This window comes from Eptesicus fuscus, chromosome 6 (assembly GCF_027574615.1).
Source record: "Eptesicus fuscus isolate TK198812 chromosome 6, DD_ASM_mEF_20220401, whole genome shotgun sequence".
NCBI classification, from domain to species: Eukaryota; Metazoa; Chordata; class Mammalia; order Chiroptera; family Vespertilionidae; genus Eptesicus; species Eptesicus fuscus.
The window spans coordinates 6,716,788-6,733,789 of record NC_072478.1 but is presented as its reverse complement, the minus strand read 5'-3'; the positions used below and the strand labels follow the sequence as shown (position 1 = coordinate 6,733,789).

The window sequence follows — 17,002 nt, the reverse complement described above, 5'->3', positions numbered from 1 at the left end:
TGGGGAAATCTGGGTCCTTGAGGGGGGCTGCAGAGAGGCACAGGGCTGGTGCCTGGCTGCACCGGCAGAGTGCCTACAAAGGAATCAGGATTCCTGCGCCTCTGGTGCAAAATCACTCACTGCCCACACGTCCACGTAAAATACTGAGTTTATTCTGTCTGTAGGAAGAGTACTACTGCCTCACTGCCCTGGAGTCCAGTCCTGCCTGTGCCCTGACTCCCGCAGCCTAGTTCCCAGGGCCCAGGCGCTGGCCCTTCTCCTCTCCAGTCCCGTGGTCACTGCTCAGGAGGCAGGGTCAGAGCCTGAGAAACCCGAGGGCCTGCACCCATCACTGGCCCCCAGGAGCGCAGGGGGAGCGACACCGGAACTGGGCTCCGCTGGGCTGAGTTGCTCTGACGGGGCCAGGAGCAGCGCTGGGTGGCTTTTGCTGCAGTGAGCTGCGACGCTGTCTGGCTTCTCAAAGCACTTGCCACAGACCTCGCAGGGGAAGCGCAGGGTGGCCGCTGTCTCTGCATGCTTGCGCCGGTGCCAGTTCAGGGAGGCCTTCTGGCGGCAGGTGAACCCGCAGATCTCACACCTGTGCCAGGGTCAGCAGAGGGGAGTCAGGGGCCTCGGCCCAGTGGCCCGAGTGTCCTGCCGGCCCCCTCTCCAACACCCCACACTCACTGCAGCGGTTTCTCTCCAGTGTGGATGCGCCGGTGGATGACCAGGTTGCTGCTGGTGCGGAAAGACCGGGCGCAGAATTCACAGATGTAGTCCCGGGTGTCTGCGGGGGCATGGGGACACCCCAGCATCCATCTCCAGGCTGTGGCCCCTCCTCAGCCCATCCACCAGCCCCCACAGGAGTACTGTCCCCATTCAGCCTCCACATCACATCCATCCTGGCCCCCAACAACGGCCTGTGGTGGTCAGCAATCCCCTCTCTATTTTTTCTGGAACCTGCCCTCCCTGCCACCTCCAAGCTTCTCAAGGGCCCTTTAGACCTGTTGCAACACCACTGTATACCCTGCCATCAGATCACACACTGGCAGCCTTCGACTCCGTTACTCCCCTGTGCCCCATGCAATACTGGCTCCCGGCCTTCTCTCCAGCTATCCTGGTGTCAGTTCACTTCCTACTTGGCCAGCACTCACGTCTCTGTTCCGTGACATGACCTTCACTGACCTAGCAGCCCACCCTTCTCAACCACCACTCCCAAGACATACCCCATCACCACAGTTTCAACCATCCGAGTTCCAGCCACGGGCCTGCCTACAATACCCTACCTTGTCACACTATGATAATCCAGTGACTCCAGGCTGCCAGTCCAGGGCCCAATGCACACCCCACTACCGCTTGCCCAGTGCGGTTTCTAAGACAGCTGTGTAGCCTTCTGTCACTCACACCAATTCACCTGTCCCTCTCTCCCTCAGCTGTACCTGCTAGGTTAAAACCAATGCAGCATAAACACAACCCTTGGCCTGCCCTTGTATACTGCGGGGCAGAAACCCCTCCCCTCAGCCTCCACACTTCCCTGGTCAGCTCACTCGCCCCTCTTTGGAGTCCAGAAGGCCATGTTCGCACCACCTCCTCTCAGCAGCTCCATGCAGCACTGAGCTGGTTTTGAAGCCATCAATAAGAGTGAAGCCCAGAGAGGATGCTCATATCCTGCCCCCAAATCACCAGCCAGAAAGCTTCTGTGCCCACATATGTGACTACCGCCTGCTCCTCTGCGGCCACCTTCCGACTGTGCCTGAGATACCCCCTCACTGACCACAGGTTGCCCACTCCCCACCCCCCTAGTCAGTAAGTCTTTCCTCTCTGAGGGATCGGTCCCATTGTGTGCCCCAAGCTTACAGCCCTCTTAGCTAAGACCCCAATTCTCTGCTTGTTTTCTCAGCAATTCCCAGAGTTGTTCATATTCACCGTCTCCACTTCCTTAGCTCCTTCCTGCCTGGAACTCCCTCCATTCGGGCTGTCATTCCCCTTGTCACCCACCATCTAGTCAAGGATGGCTTCCCACCATGTCTGGTGACCTGCCCTCGTCCTCTTCCTCAGCCCTGTGCGCCGGCACACGCCCCTCCCCAGTACTTTGCTTGGTCCTTCAATACCAGTTTCCTCGCCTGCCTCGCTGGCTCCTCTGCAGCTGCCCTTCCTACCTGCCCGCTCGAGCCTCTTCACCTGGCTCAGTCCTTCCGTGTGGGGTTATGCCACCCACAGCTCCAAAACCAACCATGTGCTCATGACAAACCTACTTTTTTACCCATATCCCCAAACTCCGGATTCACATCTTCTGGGGTACCTATTGGTATGCCCCAAATAAAATGTCCCTTTCCTACAGCACGTGTGTTTCAAGAAGCCATATTACCTCCTGCCCAGCTGCTCAGGCTGGAATCCTCCAAGTCACCCGTCTCCTCCTGCCCATCCCACCTGTGCTAATGTGTCTTTCCCATGGCAGCCCTTCTGGATCCACTCTCGTCAGCTCCAGACCACCATCACTGCGCCCTGCACACCCTGCATCCCCTACGCCACCTGGCAGCCATAGCTCTCTTTTTATTTTTTTAATTCCTCACCCAAGGGTATTTTTCCCATTGATTTTTAGGCAGAGTGGAAGGAAAAGGGAGAGTGAGAAACACCAAGGTGAGAGAGACACATCGATTGGTTGCCTCCTGCATGCCCCCGACCAGGGCCTGGTGCCTGCAACCAAGATATGTGCCCTTAACTGGAATCGAACCCGGGACTCTTCAGTCCGCAGGCCGACACTCTATCCACTGAGCCAAACTGACTAGGGCCACAGCTCTCCTTTTAAAGTCAGCTGTGTCCCTTCACTGCTCAAGACCCTGAGGCGGAATCCATCTCATCTGCCCAGGAGCCAAGCCATCCTCATGGGAGTCTTGGGGCCCCATCACCTATCTGTCTTCTCATCCTTCCACGCGCTGCTCGTAGAGATGGACACGTCTCCATTTCTCCTTTCACTGAGGTCTTTGCTCAAAGCACCTTCCCTTTCTACCAGAGCAACTCCCCATGCACTCCTCACTTCTGCCGGGCTCTGTGTCATGGGAGGGGCCAGCTTAGGTGAGGGCTGCCTGCTTTGCTCACTGAGGCGTCTCAGCACCCACAACAGCCTCAAGCAGGTACGTGCTCAACACACAGGGAGCTTCTGCATGATGAGTGTGCGAGTGAGTCACCTGGAGAGTGTGACAGGGACTGCAGATAGCTGATGGCCCCACAGGGGAGGTGAAGGGACTCACAGGTGGGAAGGTACAGGAACCCCAAGGGGAGGTGAGCGGTCCCACAGGAGGACATGACAGACCCACAGGTGGAGGTAAAGGGATCCACAGGGGGAGGTGATGGGTCCCCAAGGGGGTGCTGAAAGGACCCACAGGGGGAAACGAGGAGGCATTCCCCCCACTGACCACTGTGCAGCTTCACGTGCTCCTTCAGGTGTTTCTTGAAGTTGAAGGACTTCCCACAGGCCGGCTCCGGGCAGGAGAAGGACTTCTGGTGGATGTGCTGGTACTTCTTATGGTGCTACGGAAGGAAGGGAACGGGCCCCTCAGGGAGACCCCGGAGCCGGCCCACCGGACAGGCTCCTCTGCCGAAAACCGTCAGCATGGCTCACATCACCTACACGTGAGCGCCCTCCCATCCCATCCTGACCACAGAATGCCCTCATCTTGTTGTCGCCTTGACTTCTATGACCTCACGTCCTTGCCACAACTTCCCCTTGTCATGCCCAGTTCCCCAACTATGACTGTGCTGTCTGCTGGGGATGGACAGATCGTAGGGGCATGATTGCCCTCTTCACTGTCAATATTCAAGTACAACATCACCCGATGGCCTACTTTTCAGCAAAAGATCACCCCGGATATGTGTTATACGCTTTTCTCTGACATCTGTTTTGGACACACATACTCTCAACCTGGAACACTCTTAAGGGTAGTGTGTTCTTCGACCTTGACTTCCAAGTACTTCTGGAATACATTTCTCTTCTTCTGTGACCCAGGTTCACCCCGTCTCATTAAATCCCATGGGCTTCCCCTCCAAGATCCCACATTCTTTCCTTTGTTCTGATTTCATTTTATTTATTTTTTCCATCACTATTTATCCCCTCCATGCCCTCTTCCACCTCCACCCACCCTCCTCCGTACCCCCCCAGTCACCCCACTGTTGTCCAGTACATGAATTCTCGTCTTATTTTTTGTCCACTGAGTTAAACTGCTGTTGGGGCTGTTTCCGTCTCCTCCTGGAACAGGCTCAGTGTATCTGCCCAGCCCTGCTGACGTCCACAGCCCAGAGCTTCGCTTGCCACTTGGGGACTCTCTCCCTCTACTTGCTCCTGGTACACCCATGCCTCACCAGCCCTGCGTGAGCCTCCTCAGACCCCAGACCTGCCCCGAGGGCTCTGGCTGAGTGTAGGGGTGGGCCCTGCCCTTTCTGTGCCTCAAACTTCTCCTGGATATGGGGACAAAACTCGGAGACCCCAGCACTATTACACACTAGCTGAGGAGCCTTGGACAGCGTTTAGCCATGTGTACCCTGGCTTCCTGGTTTGCAAAGTGGGAACAGTATCAGCATCTACTCCCTAAGGACGTTTCGAAGATCAAAAGGTCAAGTGCTTATAACAGTCACTCTCACCCAGAGAACCTGTGGTCCCTGGAGGCCATGCCACAAGCAGCAGTGGGCAGTGGTAGTGTGTCCAAGGCTGGGTTTTCTGCCTTCCTACCAGTCACCTGGTTTAGTGATTAGTAACTGCAGGTAAGCTCTGCATGTCCACCCCAACCCTTCTTTTCCTGACTTCCAGTCTCCCCACACCCCAGGTTCCTTTGCCTCAGCTTCTCCTTCAGCCCTTCTCCACCGAGGCCACATGGAACCCAACCTGTGCCCTTCACATCCTCACATTCAAATACTGCCGGTTGGAGAAGATCCTTCCGCAGCCAGGGTAGTCACAGGGCAGCAGCTCCTTTTTGGCAGCTTTCCTGGGGGAGCAGAATAGGGAGGAGCATGAAGACTCCTGCAGGCTCTCCTCTCAGCCCGCTCCCTCAGCCCCCTCCCCGAGCCTTACCTAATTCTCTTGGGGCCAATCTGTGCACTGTCCTCATCCCAGGCCACCGCCAGAGCAGACTGGACCTGACTCCCAGGGCTACGAGCAGCAAAGAGGGAGCAGAGGGCCTCGAGGAAGGGCCATGTCCCAGGACACCCCTGCCCTCTGTCTCAGCCAATAGGTTACCTGGCCAGGGGCTCAGTTTGCTGGGCCACTTGAGGGGTCCGAGTGAGCTCCGGTTCCCCCTCATCTTCTACAGACAGAGGAGCTCCAGAACCCAGTGAGGATGCTGATGAGGGTGGCACAGCAAGCGAAGTGGGGGCAGCTGCAGGGGCCAGAGGTGTCTCTCCCTCCTTAAGTGCATGGGTGACAGGGAAAGGGTGTGGTCTGGGGGCATCTGGCTCACAACTGAAAGAATGAAGAGGAGGACATTAACTCCCTGGGCCCCCTGCCAGCCACAGCCCCACCCCAGCCCCTAAATCGAGACGATCCCAAACTCAGAACAACAACACCCAGGCCTCTACTCATATCTGCATTCGGCCTTCATTCTCCCTTGAAGCCTAACTTAACCCCTTCCCACCCAATTTCAAGCCTCCAGTTCGTTCTGCCTTTCCCACCAAGTCTGCAAAGCTCTTCATCCCTGGTCAGCTGCCCCCACCCTCCTGCTCTGCTCAGTGTCCCCCCTCAGCCCCAACTTGCTTGTCTGAGGAGGAGCTGTAGGTCCATGGGCTGGCGTCACTGAGCATCTCCTCTTCACTCTCATCTTCGTCCTCCCCCTCGTCTTCTCCTGGAGGCAGGAAGGACTCCGGTGGGGGTCCCATTCCCCTGCAGGGGCAAAGAAGGCAAGCCTGAGGTTCTGACCCCTCACCCCTACTGCCCACCCATCTAGCTTGTCCCTCCTTCACCCAGCCTCACCTGGGCAGCCTCGCCTCCCGAGTCCTCTCCTCATGCTCAGATTCCAAACCTGTTGGCACAGGTGGGGTTAAGGGGGAAGAAACTCTGGCTGGAGGGATGAGGGCAGGTGGACTCTAAGGTCTGAATTCATGGGAGGACTCTTAGGAAGGGGCAGAGGCTACTACAGTGGGAAAGGGTATTTTATTTTAAAGATGACACATTCACATGGTTAAAAAAAGCACACACAAGTATAAAAAGGTACACTGTGAAGCCTCCTTTCCAATACTGCCCCCTCGTGGCCTAACTCTCCCCACAGGCAATCTGGTTTCCACTTGCCTTCCCAGAGAGATCTCCTTCTTTCAAAAGTGTTTCTCCCCTTATTTTCCCACCAAAACACATGCCGTATACCCTATTATGTACTTTCCTTTTTACACCTAAGATGTATTAAGGATATATTTCCTGGACAGCATAGTTTTCCATTGAGAACAGATCATTTTTAGAGCCAAAGGTTCTGAGCTGCAGAGATGGAAACCCTTTTCCCTTCCTATTCTCCACAGCTCTTCTTCCCCCCGCCTACCTGCAGGCTCCTGCCCACCCCTGGCCTCTGGGCACCAGCTTCTCGGGGAAGTACTTGGAAGGAGGGCTGGCTTGGGCTCCGCTGGAGGTGTGGGGCCTGAAGAGGGGCCCCAGGAGAAGGTGTGGCCCGCTGAGCACTCCCACACAAGCCCACCATCTCGGCCCCCGGGCCCCCGCAGCCCGGGCACCAGGCTGCACTCTTGGCTGTGGGCATGAGATAGGAGCACCAGATACTGCAGACCCTTGGGGGGCAAAGGCTTAGGACCTAAAGGGGTGAAGGTGACAGTCAGAGCAAGCTGGGGTGCCCCCTATTCTCACCCTTGAGAGCCATACCCAGAGAGCCTTGCCTGGTAACACCCCTGAGCAACTCTGGTCCCTAGTCCCGTTCTCCATTCTTCAGAGCCCAGACAGCAAGGTCCTGAGAAACGGCTCCCTTCCCCAGTCTGCTCTCATCCAACTGCCCTGGGCTCCCCCACGCCTTAGCTCTTCCCAAACTCCCACAGGGCTCCCCCTGATCCAGTCCCCTTAGGGAGAGTATTCCTGGGACCCTCTATGGCACCTGAGCCCCTTCCCCCAGCTGCTGCCTACCCACCTGCACAGAGCACACAGCCCGAAGAAGTGTACCTGCCAGAGGGACAAGAGGCAGGTCAGGTCGGGCCCAGTCGGACAAGTGTCCTCAACTAAGGGCCCTCACACACTTAGGGGGGCAAGCTTTACGGGCCCCTGTGCGATGGGGGCGCAGAGGGTGGGGCAGGACCCTGGGAGGCCACAAATCAGTCCATACCATACGCCGAAGTGAGCAATGGGCCAGCACTTGGGGTGAGGATGGGGGACTCTGGGTGACCCCCCTTACCCCCCCCCCCCCCATCCCCGTCCAGCCCTAACCGGTCCAGCAGGAACTTGGCGAGCTGCGAGTGCAGGGAGAAGCCCAGCTGCTCCTTGAGGAGGCACCACTGCTCCATGTGGCCGCCCAGGCGGATGCGACACTTGCTGCGGCGCGCATCCAGCTGCCGCCGCTTCTCCCGCCGCCTGTGGGATGCGTCGGCCTCTGCCGGGGAGGCAGCCATGGGCCCGGGCCCTGCAAGGCAGAGGACGCGCGTGGGCCGGCCGGACCCGCCCCTCGCCGGCCGGCCTCCGCGGTCTCAGCGGGGGATGGGCAGGACCAAACCGTTGCCATAGCACTCGCTGCCGTCGGCGGGAGGTAGGGGACCCGACCCCCGAGGGGCAGGAACGGCGGGCGGGGGCGTGCTTCTTCCACGGGGAGCTCCTCCCGGAAGGGGAGCCGGGTGGGAAACAGCTTCCACTGCAAGGAGCGTCCTGGGGGCCGGGGGCCGGGGGCCGGGGCCCGCCCCACCCGGTCCCGGGCCGCAGCACTGAACACGTACGGTGAGCGGACCGGGCACTGCACAGGCCATCCCGGGGCCGCCTCGAGCGCCCGCCCGGCCCGGCCTTACCAGCTTCCCACGGCGCCTGCGCCGCCGCCAGGCGCGGGCGGGACCGCGGTGGAAGGACGGGGCCCACCTTCCGCGCCCGCCGCCGTTTCTCCTTTAAGAGCCGCCCGGCTCCTGGCTCCTGAGTGGCCCCCGCGGAACTGGGCCGGCCGCGGAGGAAGGGGCGGGCACGACGCGCGCCTGCGCACTGCCGCCCGCTAGCCGCCTGCCGCCCAGTCGCGCACGCGCGTCGTGCGGGGCGGGGCGGGGCGGGGCCGGCGGAGGTTGGGGTCTGTCTCTTTCGTGCCGCGCACCTGCTGTGGGTTTCCAAAGGCTTGGGGAACCATGCTCGGACCCGGCCCTCCAGCCTGCACCTCCCCTCCCCCTTCGTTATTCCTAGTTTGTACTTCCGCTTCAGTTCCGCCTCCCCTATTGCCACCAACAAACGCGAGCTGCAGAATCAGCTGCCATTCTTTCTACAATAGCCCAGCGGGACTTTTCTTGCCACCGAGCCACTGGAACGCGCTTCTCAAGGCCACTGGCGGTGGCCACGTGGCCAAATGCAGGGGTCAGCTCTCTGACACGCCACCCCTGGAGCAACATCTGACGATGTAGGTCTTGCCTGCCTCCACACCACCCCCTCGGCTGCTGTGCCCGCACACGCTCCTGCGGTTCTTCCGCTTCGGCGCCTTTCCTTGGTTGGACCCTCTGCTGTCCCACTGAAACACAGATTGTGTCCCCCGACTCAGGCCCTGGACCAAGCCTTCTCTCTTCTCGGGCTATCGAATTGGTCCCATGGCTTTAAATAAACACAACGGATGACTCCCAGATTTATATTTCCAACCTAGCCTTCTTTTGGCTCCATACTCATAGCTAATTGCCCGCTTGACTCTCCATGGATAACTGAGTTATGAACTTAGCATGATACATACTACTTGATATTCTCTCACAGACGACTCTGGCCAACACATAACATCTAATCATTCTTGCCCCGCCCCCCACCCCCCTTTCCTATCTCAGCCACCCAGTTGCACAGAACAAAAACCTAGAGCACGGGCCTGAACTGGGTCACGTCACACACGATCTGGTCCAAGAGGTCTCTCTTTGCCACGTGAGCACCTAAAACACAAGGCTATCTCATGACTAGGTCTCAGGCAGCACCCCAGCTGTCAGATTTCCGAGGGCGAATCTGACGGCTGCCTCCCTTCTAGTCATTCTTGCCCCCTCCCCCAAGCTGTGCTTCCTGCCCAGGTGTCCCTGGGCATAGGTGTACATAGGGATACCTGCTTGTGGACTTACTGAGGCAGGATAGGAAGAAGCTAGGAAAATTCCTGGGCAAGTTGGATGGGAAAACTGTGACAAGATAATTAAACAAGGCCTAACAATTTGTCCGATTTACAGCCAGCCAGTGGATCATAAGACCTTATCTTCCCTAAACAAGGATACTTGAGAACAAATGGTTAATACCTCTCCTTCCTGCTCAGAGAAGAAATAGCTTAAATCACCCTGGTGAGGGAGATAGAGGAGAGACTCAGATAATGCCATTTGTGCCAGCCAAACCCAAGGACGGATGAAGTCAAGGGAACAAACAACAAAAGCCCGATAGAGCCAGACAGACCCAAGATAAAAGTAGAACAGTAAACCCGACCAAAGAATAATCACAAGCTCCCCTATATACTCCTTCAGATGCAGCAGCAGCAGCATTAAAAACGCACTTGAGCCCTGGCGGGTTTGGCTCAGTGGATAGAGCATCGGCCTGCAGACTGGGTGATAACTGATCTCTGCCACAGCCTGGGTGGCAGGTTCGATTCCGGTCAAGGGCATGTACCTTGGTTGCGGGCACATCCCCAGTAGGGGGCGTGCAGGAGGCAGCTGATCGATATTTCTCTCTCATCGATGTTTCTAACTCTCTATCCCTCTCCCTTCCTCTCTGTGAAAAATCAATAAAATATATTTTAAAAAAACACATGCACTTGAGACGCTGGTGAGCATTCTGCTGGGGGACCCTCCACCTAAGAGAGAAAACCCTCAAGACAAAGCATTCCAGCATGGGCTTTCTCGGGAGCACGCCCATGCCCTGCTCAGGCATGAACATTTTACTTCCTTTCTCCTAAACTCTAGGGTCCCCAAGGGACTTGCAACCAGGGGAGCAAAGGGCAGTGGCAGGACATCCCAGGCTCACCCCATGAACCTGTCTCCAAGGTCCTCTTTTTCTCTGACTTCCCAGTGAGCTAAAGCAGCCCCACCCAGGCTCACCCTGTCTCTGTGACCTTCCCTTCCCAGTGAGCTCACAGCAGCCCTGCCCAGGCTCACTTCTTTCCTGTAACATTCCTAGGGAGCCAAGCAGAGCCCCGCCTACGCTCTCTCCTGCTGCTGCTTCTACCCCAAGTCCTTCCTTTGTTTCACTGTCCCCAGTACATTTAATAAATGGGCTCTCAAAATCACCTGGACTCCTACCCTGACCGGTTTGGCTCAGTGGAGTGTCAGCCTGTGGACTGACTGAAGGGTCCCAGGTTCGATTCCGGTCAAGGGCATGTACCTTGGTTGTGGGCACATCCCCAGTGGGGTGTGTGCAGGAGGCAGCTGATGGATGTTTCTCTCTAATTGATGTTTCTAACTCTCTCTCCCTCTCCCTTCCTCTCTGTAAAAAAAAAATCAATAAAATTAAAAAAAAATCACCTGGACTCCTGCTGTGAAATCTTTCCTGCACAGAGTCAAGAACCCACACACTACAGGCCGGCCTGAGGCAGACCTGCTCCGGACCTGGTCCCTGTCTGGTAACATTACAGGGGTAAATCAGTTATCACCCAGGCTGTGGCAGAGATCAGTTATCACCCAGGCTGCGGCAGAGATCCATGCACCTAGCCTTGGGTGTGTTGCAGAAGAAGTAAAGGTATTTCCAGAATAAATGTCCAGAGAAGGAAAAAAACAACAACATTGTGATTCAGGCAGGGCCATCTCGGGCACTTAGAATCCAAGTTCCTGGACCACTCCTTACCTTACGCCTCCACCTCTGGTGAAGACGAAAATGAAGAGAAACCTGATTTGGTCTCAGTAAAACCTGGCTTTTTGTGGGTGGATGGGTGAGGAGAGCTCAAAGATGGGGTTCCTCTAGTAAAGGCAGTGCCTCTCTTTCCCCTTAGCGCCCGCCCCCCCTCAACCCCTTCCCCAATTCAGTATTTCTCCTCATAGTCATTTCACCCCGTGCCAGGCCTTTGTACTGTGGCACCTCTGTGCATTCACAGGAAGAGATGAAAGCAAGGACAGGGTCTTGACAAAACACTAGTCCCCTAAGTCAGGCCTACTGCACCCTCTACCTTTTCTTCGGCTACATACTGGCGGGCTAGGACTCCAACTGGAATCCCCTAAGCTTTCCTCTCATTCTGCTCCACTTCCTGTGTTCATTCTTTCCCTCTCATCTCTATTCTCTCATCCCTGTTCTCTCCATTTACTGTCATTTCGCATCTAACTATACCCATTTCCTTCCTTTCTGGCTCTCATTGTATATTCTTGACTCCTTTTTCTTTCCTTCCTTGTGTCTTCCCTTTTCCTTGCCTCATTCTTTCAGTTTTCTTCCTCTGTACCTAGAAAGTTTTACATTTCAGCTAAAAAAGGATCCAACCTATCTTCCGCCATCTTCCAGCACCAGGCTTTTAATACAGAATTTATGAGCCACCAACATTCTAAGTTCTTCCTCCTAATTCTGTTCCTGTTGCATTCCCCTCCTGGTTCACTCGGTCCATTCAGCAGACCGTATTCGGGTGGTTCCCCAAATGACCATCTTTCCTTGCTTGCACCTCCCAGGGCCTGGTGAATCTTAGCCTCCACAGACTGCAATTCAGCTGGTGAGAACTGAAACCCCTTCGACCAGTGCGTTCTGGGAAACATGCTGCAACTTTCTGGTTGTCAGTCTTCCGTTTACTCTTTCTAGGAGCACCTACACCAGCTTGTAGCGAAGCTTCCTGTTTGGAGCCCTGAGCAGAGACTGCGGTCTGCTGGATCAGAGTGGTGGGCTCGTTAGCCTTGACACCCTTTAGGCTTTCTCCTAAACTCACGGAGGCTACCCATCCCACCCCTCTGCTCCTAGATCAAAATTCTAATGAAAGATGCTCCACCGGATAGACGCAGATGGGCTGGACTTGATCACAGAGCATCTCTAAGAGTCCCAGAAGCGTGCCATAGTTGTGTGTAAAAACGGTCCCCATCCGTGTCCCTCCCATAGCCCTACTTGGAATGCTTGGGAAAGGACATAACATGTTAACAGCCCCAACAGTAAAATAAAGTGAGAAAAGTGTTTAGTGAGGATATGATTGGGAAGGACTTTTGTTGTAAGGCCCACTCCTGATTATTCTCTCTCTCTCTCTCTCTCTCTCTCTCTCTCTCTCTCTCTCTCTCTCTCTCTCTCTCTCTCGGCTTTGAAGACACCCAGCACGATGCCCAAGGACAAATGCCTGACCCTCTGCCCTCCCCACCAGGAAAATCCAAGTCTGGCTACTGCATGTATTGAGGTGACTACAGTTTCAAGTTTATTAACAGAAGTCTTAATATTCTGAAGGCACTAATTTCAGACTAGAGCAGAACTGAGATCTGGATGAACACTGGGGGTAGGTGGGATCTGCAAGTTGCTTGGTAGCAAGAAGTGGTGTTAAAGTGAGGTGGTTCCTATTTCCACTGAGACTTAAAAATAAGGCTGTATTTCCTTGGAGAGCTTTACTAGAATGAACAATGATATGGGAGTGGTCATGGGGAATGAAACCCTCTCTTCCGCCGCATGCACTAGTGCAATCCACTATGGAGAGAGGAGGGTGGATGGCAAAACCCTAGGGGAGGCATTTTAGGGGCCATTGTAAGACCCTCATTTTGTAATCTGAGCATTTAAACTTCTTGAGTCTCCCACTCCCCTAGTAACGCCATATACTGGGGCCTAGGAGGTGGCAGATGTGATGTTGTGTGAGTATGTCCAAGGCCACCACTAGTTGAGGGTCTGGGCTTTGCTGACCTATCAAAGTTCAGTTTATCTTGGGGGATTTTTGTCTTGGGGAGGGCATAACCGGGGAGAGGGAAGGTCAAAGAAGAGCAAAGAAACAACTTGGATACTTGAGAGAAGGACCCTGAGGCACTAAGGAGACAGGGGCAAAAGGTTTGAGAGCAGGAAGAAAGGACCACTTCTAAGTCCCAATCAGATGGCCCGGTTCAAACTCTTCCTCTTTACTCTCATTTCGTCCTCCACCCCACAACTCCTACCCTGCCTGCACCACCTCTTCAGCCACCCCTACTTCTTGCCCTGCCCATCCTCTCTCCTCAACCCACTCTCTACAAGGTAAAAAGACCCTTGACATAAATCCACGGGCATTGTTATCTCTTACATGTGCAACTACTCCCAGGAAGTGAAACTGCAAGAAAGCAGCCCAGCAGGCTAGAACCAGAGCCAGGGGCAGAGCCTGGAAAGAATCTTAATCTATTCTATATATATATAAGGTTAAGCTATCGTTAGACTGTTCCACTGGTAGCTGTGACGCGCACTGACCACCAGGGGGCAGATGCTCTGATTGGTATGTTAGCTTGCTGCTGGGGTCCTGCGATGGGGACTAGGCAAGATGGGTGGACACGCCCTGGAGCCCTCCTGCGGTCCCTCCCTGGCTAGCCAACCTCCTGCGTCCCTCCTGGGCCCCGATCGTGCACCAGTGGGGTCTGTTGTCCTGGCCTACGCCCTCTCACAATCGGGACCCCTCAGGGGATGTCTGCAGGCCAGGCCGAGGGACCCGGCCTCTAGTATAAAAATAAAACCAAACACCACCTGGCCAGTTTGGCTTAGTTGATTGGGCATTGTCCCATGTATCAAACCAAAAGGTTGCCCATTTGATTCCTGGTCAGGGTACATACCCAAGTTGTGGGTTTGATTCCTGGTTGGGATGCATACAGGAGGCAACCCATCTCTCTCTCACCCTCTCCTTTTCTCTCTCTCAAGTCAATAAAAACGTATTAAAAATAAATAAAACCGAACAATTCAGTGTGTGTTTTATTACCACCAGTCCCTGTCAATTGTAAACAATGTCAGTGTTAAAACACTTCTCCCAGGTAAAACCATGCAGTAGTCTAAGTTCTAAACAATTGTAGAATAACGGTTTAGGTTGTCTATCCCAAGATCCTTATACTTCAACTAGCACATTATCATTATCCTTTAAAAAAAAAAAATCGTTGTAAGCTGCTTTATTGTAAATTGATTGGAATATATTTTCTACATTTTTGTGGATCTTTTTGGGTCTGTTTAAATCTTTTATGCATTTCACTGAAAATACGCTTTATTGGTGAATTTGATATTATATACCTCATTTTAAATGTGTTCATATTGCAAATTTTAGAAATATTTTTAATTTTTTAAAATTGATAATCAAAATATTCTTGGAATGACAGAAGCAAGCTTTCAGAACCATTTCCATTTCTAGAGAGTAGTAAGCAGTGACAAACCTATTTTTATAAACATATTCTATGCCAGACAGCACCTTATCCCAGGCGAAATCTGACCTTTCCGTGGTGGAGTGAAGAGCTCCTTTGAATCCGCGTGTTTGCGCCAATTGGGGACCGGTGTTCTGGGGCTCACAGCTGTCCGGTGGTTGCCACAGTTGTGGATTTTCAGGCTTCCGATAAGATCCACTTTCCCCTTCCTCATTTATCCTTTAATAAGCATATTCTAATGGAAGCTTATTTGGAGAATTCCCATTATTGAGTCAGCTCTGGACACAGGCCCACTCAGCTACACATGTTCACTTCCAAAGCAAGTTTCTAAGAGTTTGGTTTGGAACCACTTGAGCTCATTTTGGCACAGACTGAAGGTACCACGTACACCTGAGTGGATTTGAAAGAAACCATAGCACAGTGCTGAGAAGACAGAAGATCAGCTTGGGTTAAACAATGCTGTCATTCTCCACAGCCACTTGCTAGGAAGCCAAACAGTGAACAAAGTGTGAACTGCCAAGTGCAATATATTTGTGAGTAGACATTTTAGTTTATGCATGGAATGTTTTATTGAATTTGAACATTTTTAACACTGAAAAATCCAGAGTTAATGAATCTAGGAAATAAAGCATTTCATCAGTATATAATTTTGTCCCATGTCATCTGTCAAAGCTTTCCCCAAGCCTGCTGAGGCAGTCCTAAAAGCGGTGTCTTCTTGCTACCTGACAACATTCCAAAAGCATCCTGTTTTCTAACACCACCACCTGTCTTTCTAGTGCTCTCCTTCTGGTCCGCTCTGGACACCCTGGCACTCCACCCACTGACCCACTCCACCTCTGTCCTCCCTCCCCAGCTTGCCCTTCCAGTCCAGGTTCTACCACAGCAGTCACTCCCCTGGCACACACCCTTATCCCCTCTTCCTGCATCTCATTCACCTGGCAGGAAGCCTTTGCTACTGTTCTTATAGCTCTCAGATGGCCAACTGTTTACCGGGCACAACGGCATGCTCCCTCTCCATGCCATGTCCATCTTTTCTATCACCAATTTTCTCTTGACCTCAGGGGTTTTAGCCTGGGATTCTAGTGGCTAGAACTCAGGGTCCCATGAATTTGGATGGAAACAATTTACGTCTTTATCTTCACTAACTTCTAGCTGAGTATCCCCTTCCATTAACAATGAAGATAGCAGCCCAAACCGGTTTGGCTCAGTGGATAGAGCGTTGGCCTGCAGACTTAAGGGTCCCAGGTTTGATTCCAGTGAAGGGCATGTACCTTGGTTGCGGGCACATCCCCAGTAGGGGGTGTGCAAGAGGCAGCTGATCGATGTTTCTAACTCTCTGTCCCTCTCTCTTCCTCTCTGTAAAAAATCAATAAAACATATTTTTAAAAAAATGAAGATAGCAAACCACAGTAGTATTACACATTACAGCTGTAAACATTTCAGAATGTCATTTATACTTATCACTAATTCAAATGATACTATAGCTTATTTAATGTGTTAATAAGTATACGTATTACAGTATCACAAATTAATTTTAATTTTTTTGGTAACAGAATTTCAACATACTAGGTAATTAGTTTCCTCTATAATCCTATATGTTTTATCTTATGCATTTAAAAATATTGAGGGAATATGAAGGGCATGTATGAAAAACACAGAGCTAAGATCAGAATCAATGGAGAAAGACTAAAAACCTTCCCTTTAGGATCAGAAACAAGTCAAAGATGTCCACTTTCACCACTGTTATTCAATATTGCACTAAGAAGTTCTAGCCAAAGAAATTAGGCAAGAAAAAGAAATAGAAGTTATCCAAATTGGAAAGAAAGAAATAAGACTTTCTCTAGTCACAGATGACAAAATCATCCTATATATAAAAAGTACCAAAGAATCCACCAAAAAAAAAAAAAATCTACTAGAGATAATACCTAAGTTTAGCAAAGTAGCAGGTCATGAGATCAAACAAAAAATTCAGTACAGTTTCTATACACCAGCAATTCCATTTACAATAGAAAACAATTCAGTTTACAATAGTCCCAAAATAATAAAATACCTGTCCATAAATTAAACCTAGAAGGTGAAACACTTGTACGTTGAAAACTATAAAACATTGTTGAGATGAAGGAAAGACCTAAATAAACAGAAAGATATCCTCTGTTCATGGACTGGAACACAATATTGTTAAGAGCCAATACTACCCAAAGTGATGCGCAGGCTCAATGCAATCTTTAACAAAATCCCAGGGAATTCTTTTTTTCAGATGTGGAAGAGTTAATTCTCAAATGCGTCTGGAATTGCAAGGGCCCTCAAACAGCCAAAACATTCTTGAAGGGGAAAAAAAAAAAAGTTGGAGGATTCACACTACTTGATTCCAGAACTTACTACAAAGCTACAGCAAAAGTAATGAACACAGCGTGGTTCTGGCACAAAGATGGACACACAGCCCACTGGGGTAGAACCGAGAGCCCAGGAATAAGCCCATGTATCTACGGTCAATTGATTTTGAACATTGGAGGAAAACAGTTTCACAAATGGTGTTGGCACAACCGGAAAAGAATGCACAGAATGAAATTGTACTCCTAACTCATATACAAAAAATTAACTCAAAATGGACAGGCGACCTAAA

The 17,002-nt window shown here is 52.4% G+C and overlaps 1 protein-coding gene across 8 annotated transcripts; it reads right to left on the bottom strand.

The window, feature by feature from the left end:
• Positions 1 to 130: 130 nt before the first annotated feature.
• Positions 131 to 8,089, bottom strand: ZNF692 (zinc finger protein 692). Of its 8 annotated transcripts, none has more exons than XM_054717147.1 (12): positions 7,879 to 8,089; positions 7,379 to 7,571; positions 7,086 to 7,117; positions 6,495 to 6,758; positions 5,939 to 5,987; positions 5,723 to 5,848; positions 5,210 to 5,431; positions 5,045 to 5,122; positions 4,880 to 4,958; positions 3,396 to 3,510; positions 667 to 766; positions 131 to 577 (listed from the first exon to the last, which is right to left on the bottom strand). In XM_054717147.1, the coding sequence occupies exons 2-12, from the start codon at positions 7,558 to 7,560 to the stop codon at positions 283 to 285; spliced, it is 1,542 nt and encodes a 513-aa protein (XP_054573122.1). In that variant the 5' UTR covers positions 7,561 to 7,571; positions 7,879 to 8,089; the 3' UTR covers positions 131 to 282. The 8 variants fall into 8 exon arrangements, with proteins under 8 accessions (XP_054573122.1, XP_008149626.2, XP_054573123.1 ...); XM_008151404.3 differs by having other exon boundaries at positions 7,948 to 8,089; XM_054717148.1 differs by having other exon boundaries at positions 6,648 to 6,758; positions 7,948 to 8,089.
• Positions 8,090 to 17,002: the final 8,913 nt, after the last annotated feature.

What these genes read in the sequence shown, in the direction of transcription:
- ZNF692 (XM_054717147.1), bottom strand. Translation starts at nt 7,560, where the DNA reads ATGGCTGCCTCCCCGGCAGAGGCCGACGCATCCCACAGGCGGCGGGAG. An exon ending in CGGGAGGCGAGGCTGCCCAG is followed by an intron (nt 5,849 to 5,938) that starts GTGAGGCTGGGT and finishes TTGCCCCTGCAG; the next exon opens with GGGAATGGGACCCCCACCGG. An exon ending in GCACGTGAAGCTGCACAGTG is followed by an intron (nt 767 to 3,395) that starts GTCAGTGGGGGG and finishes ATGCCCCCGCAG; the next exon opens with ACACCCGGGACTACATCTGT.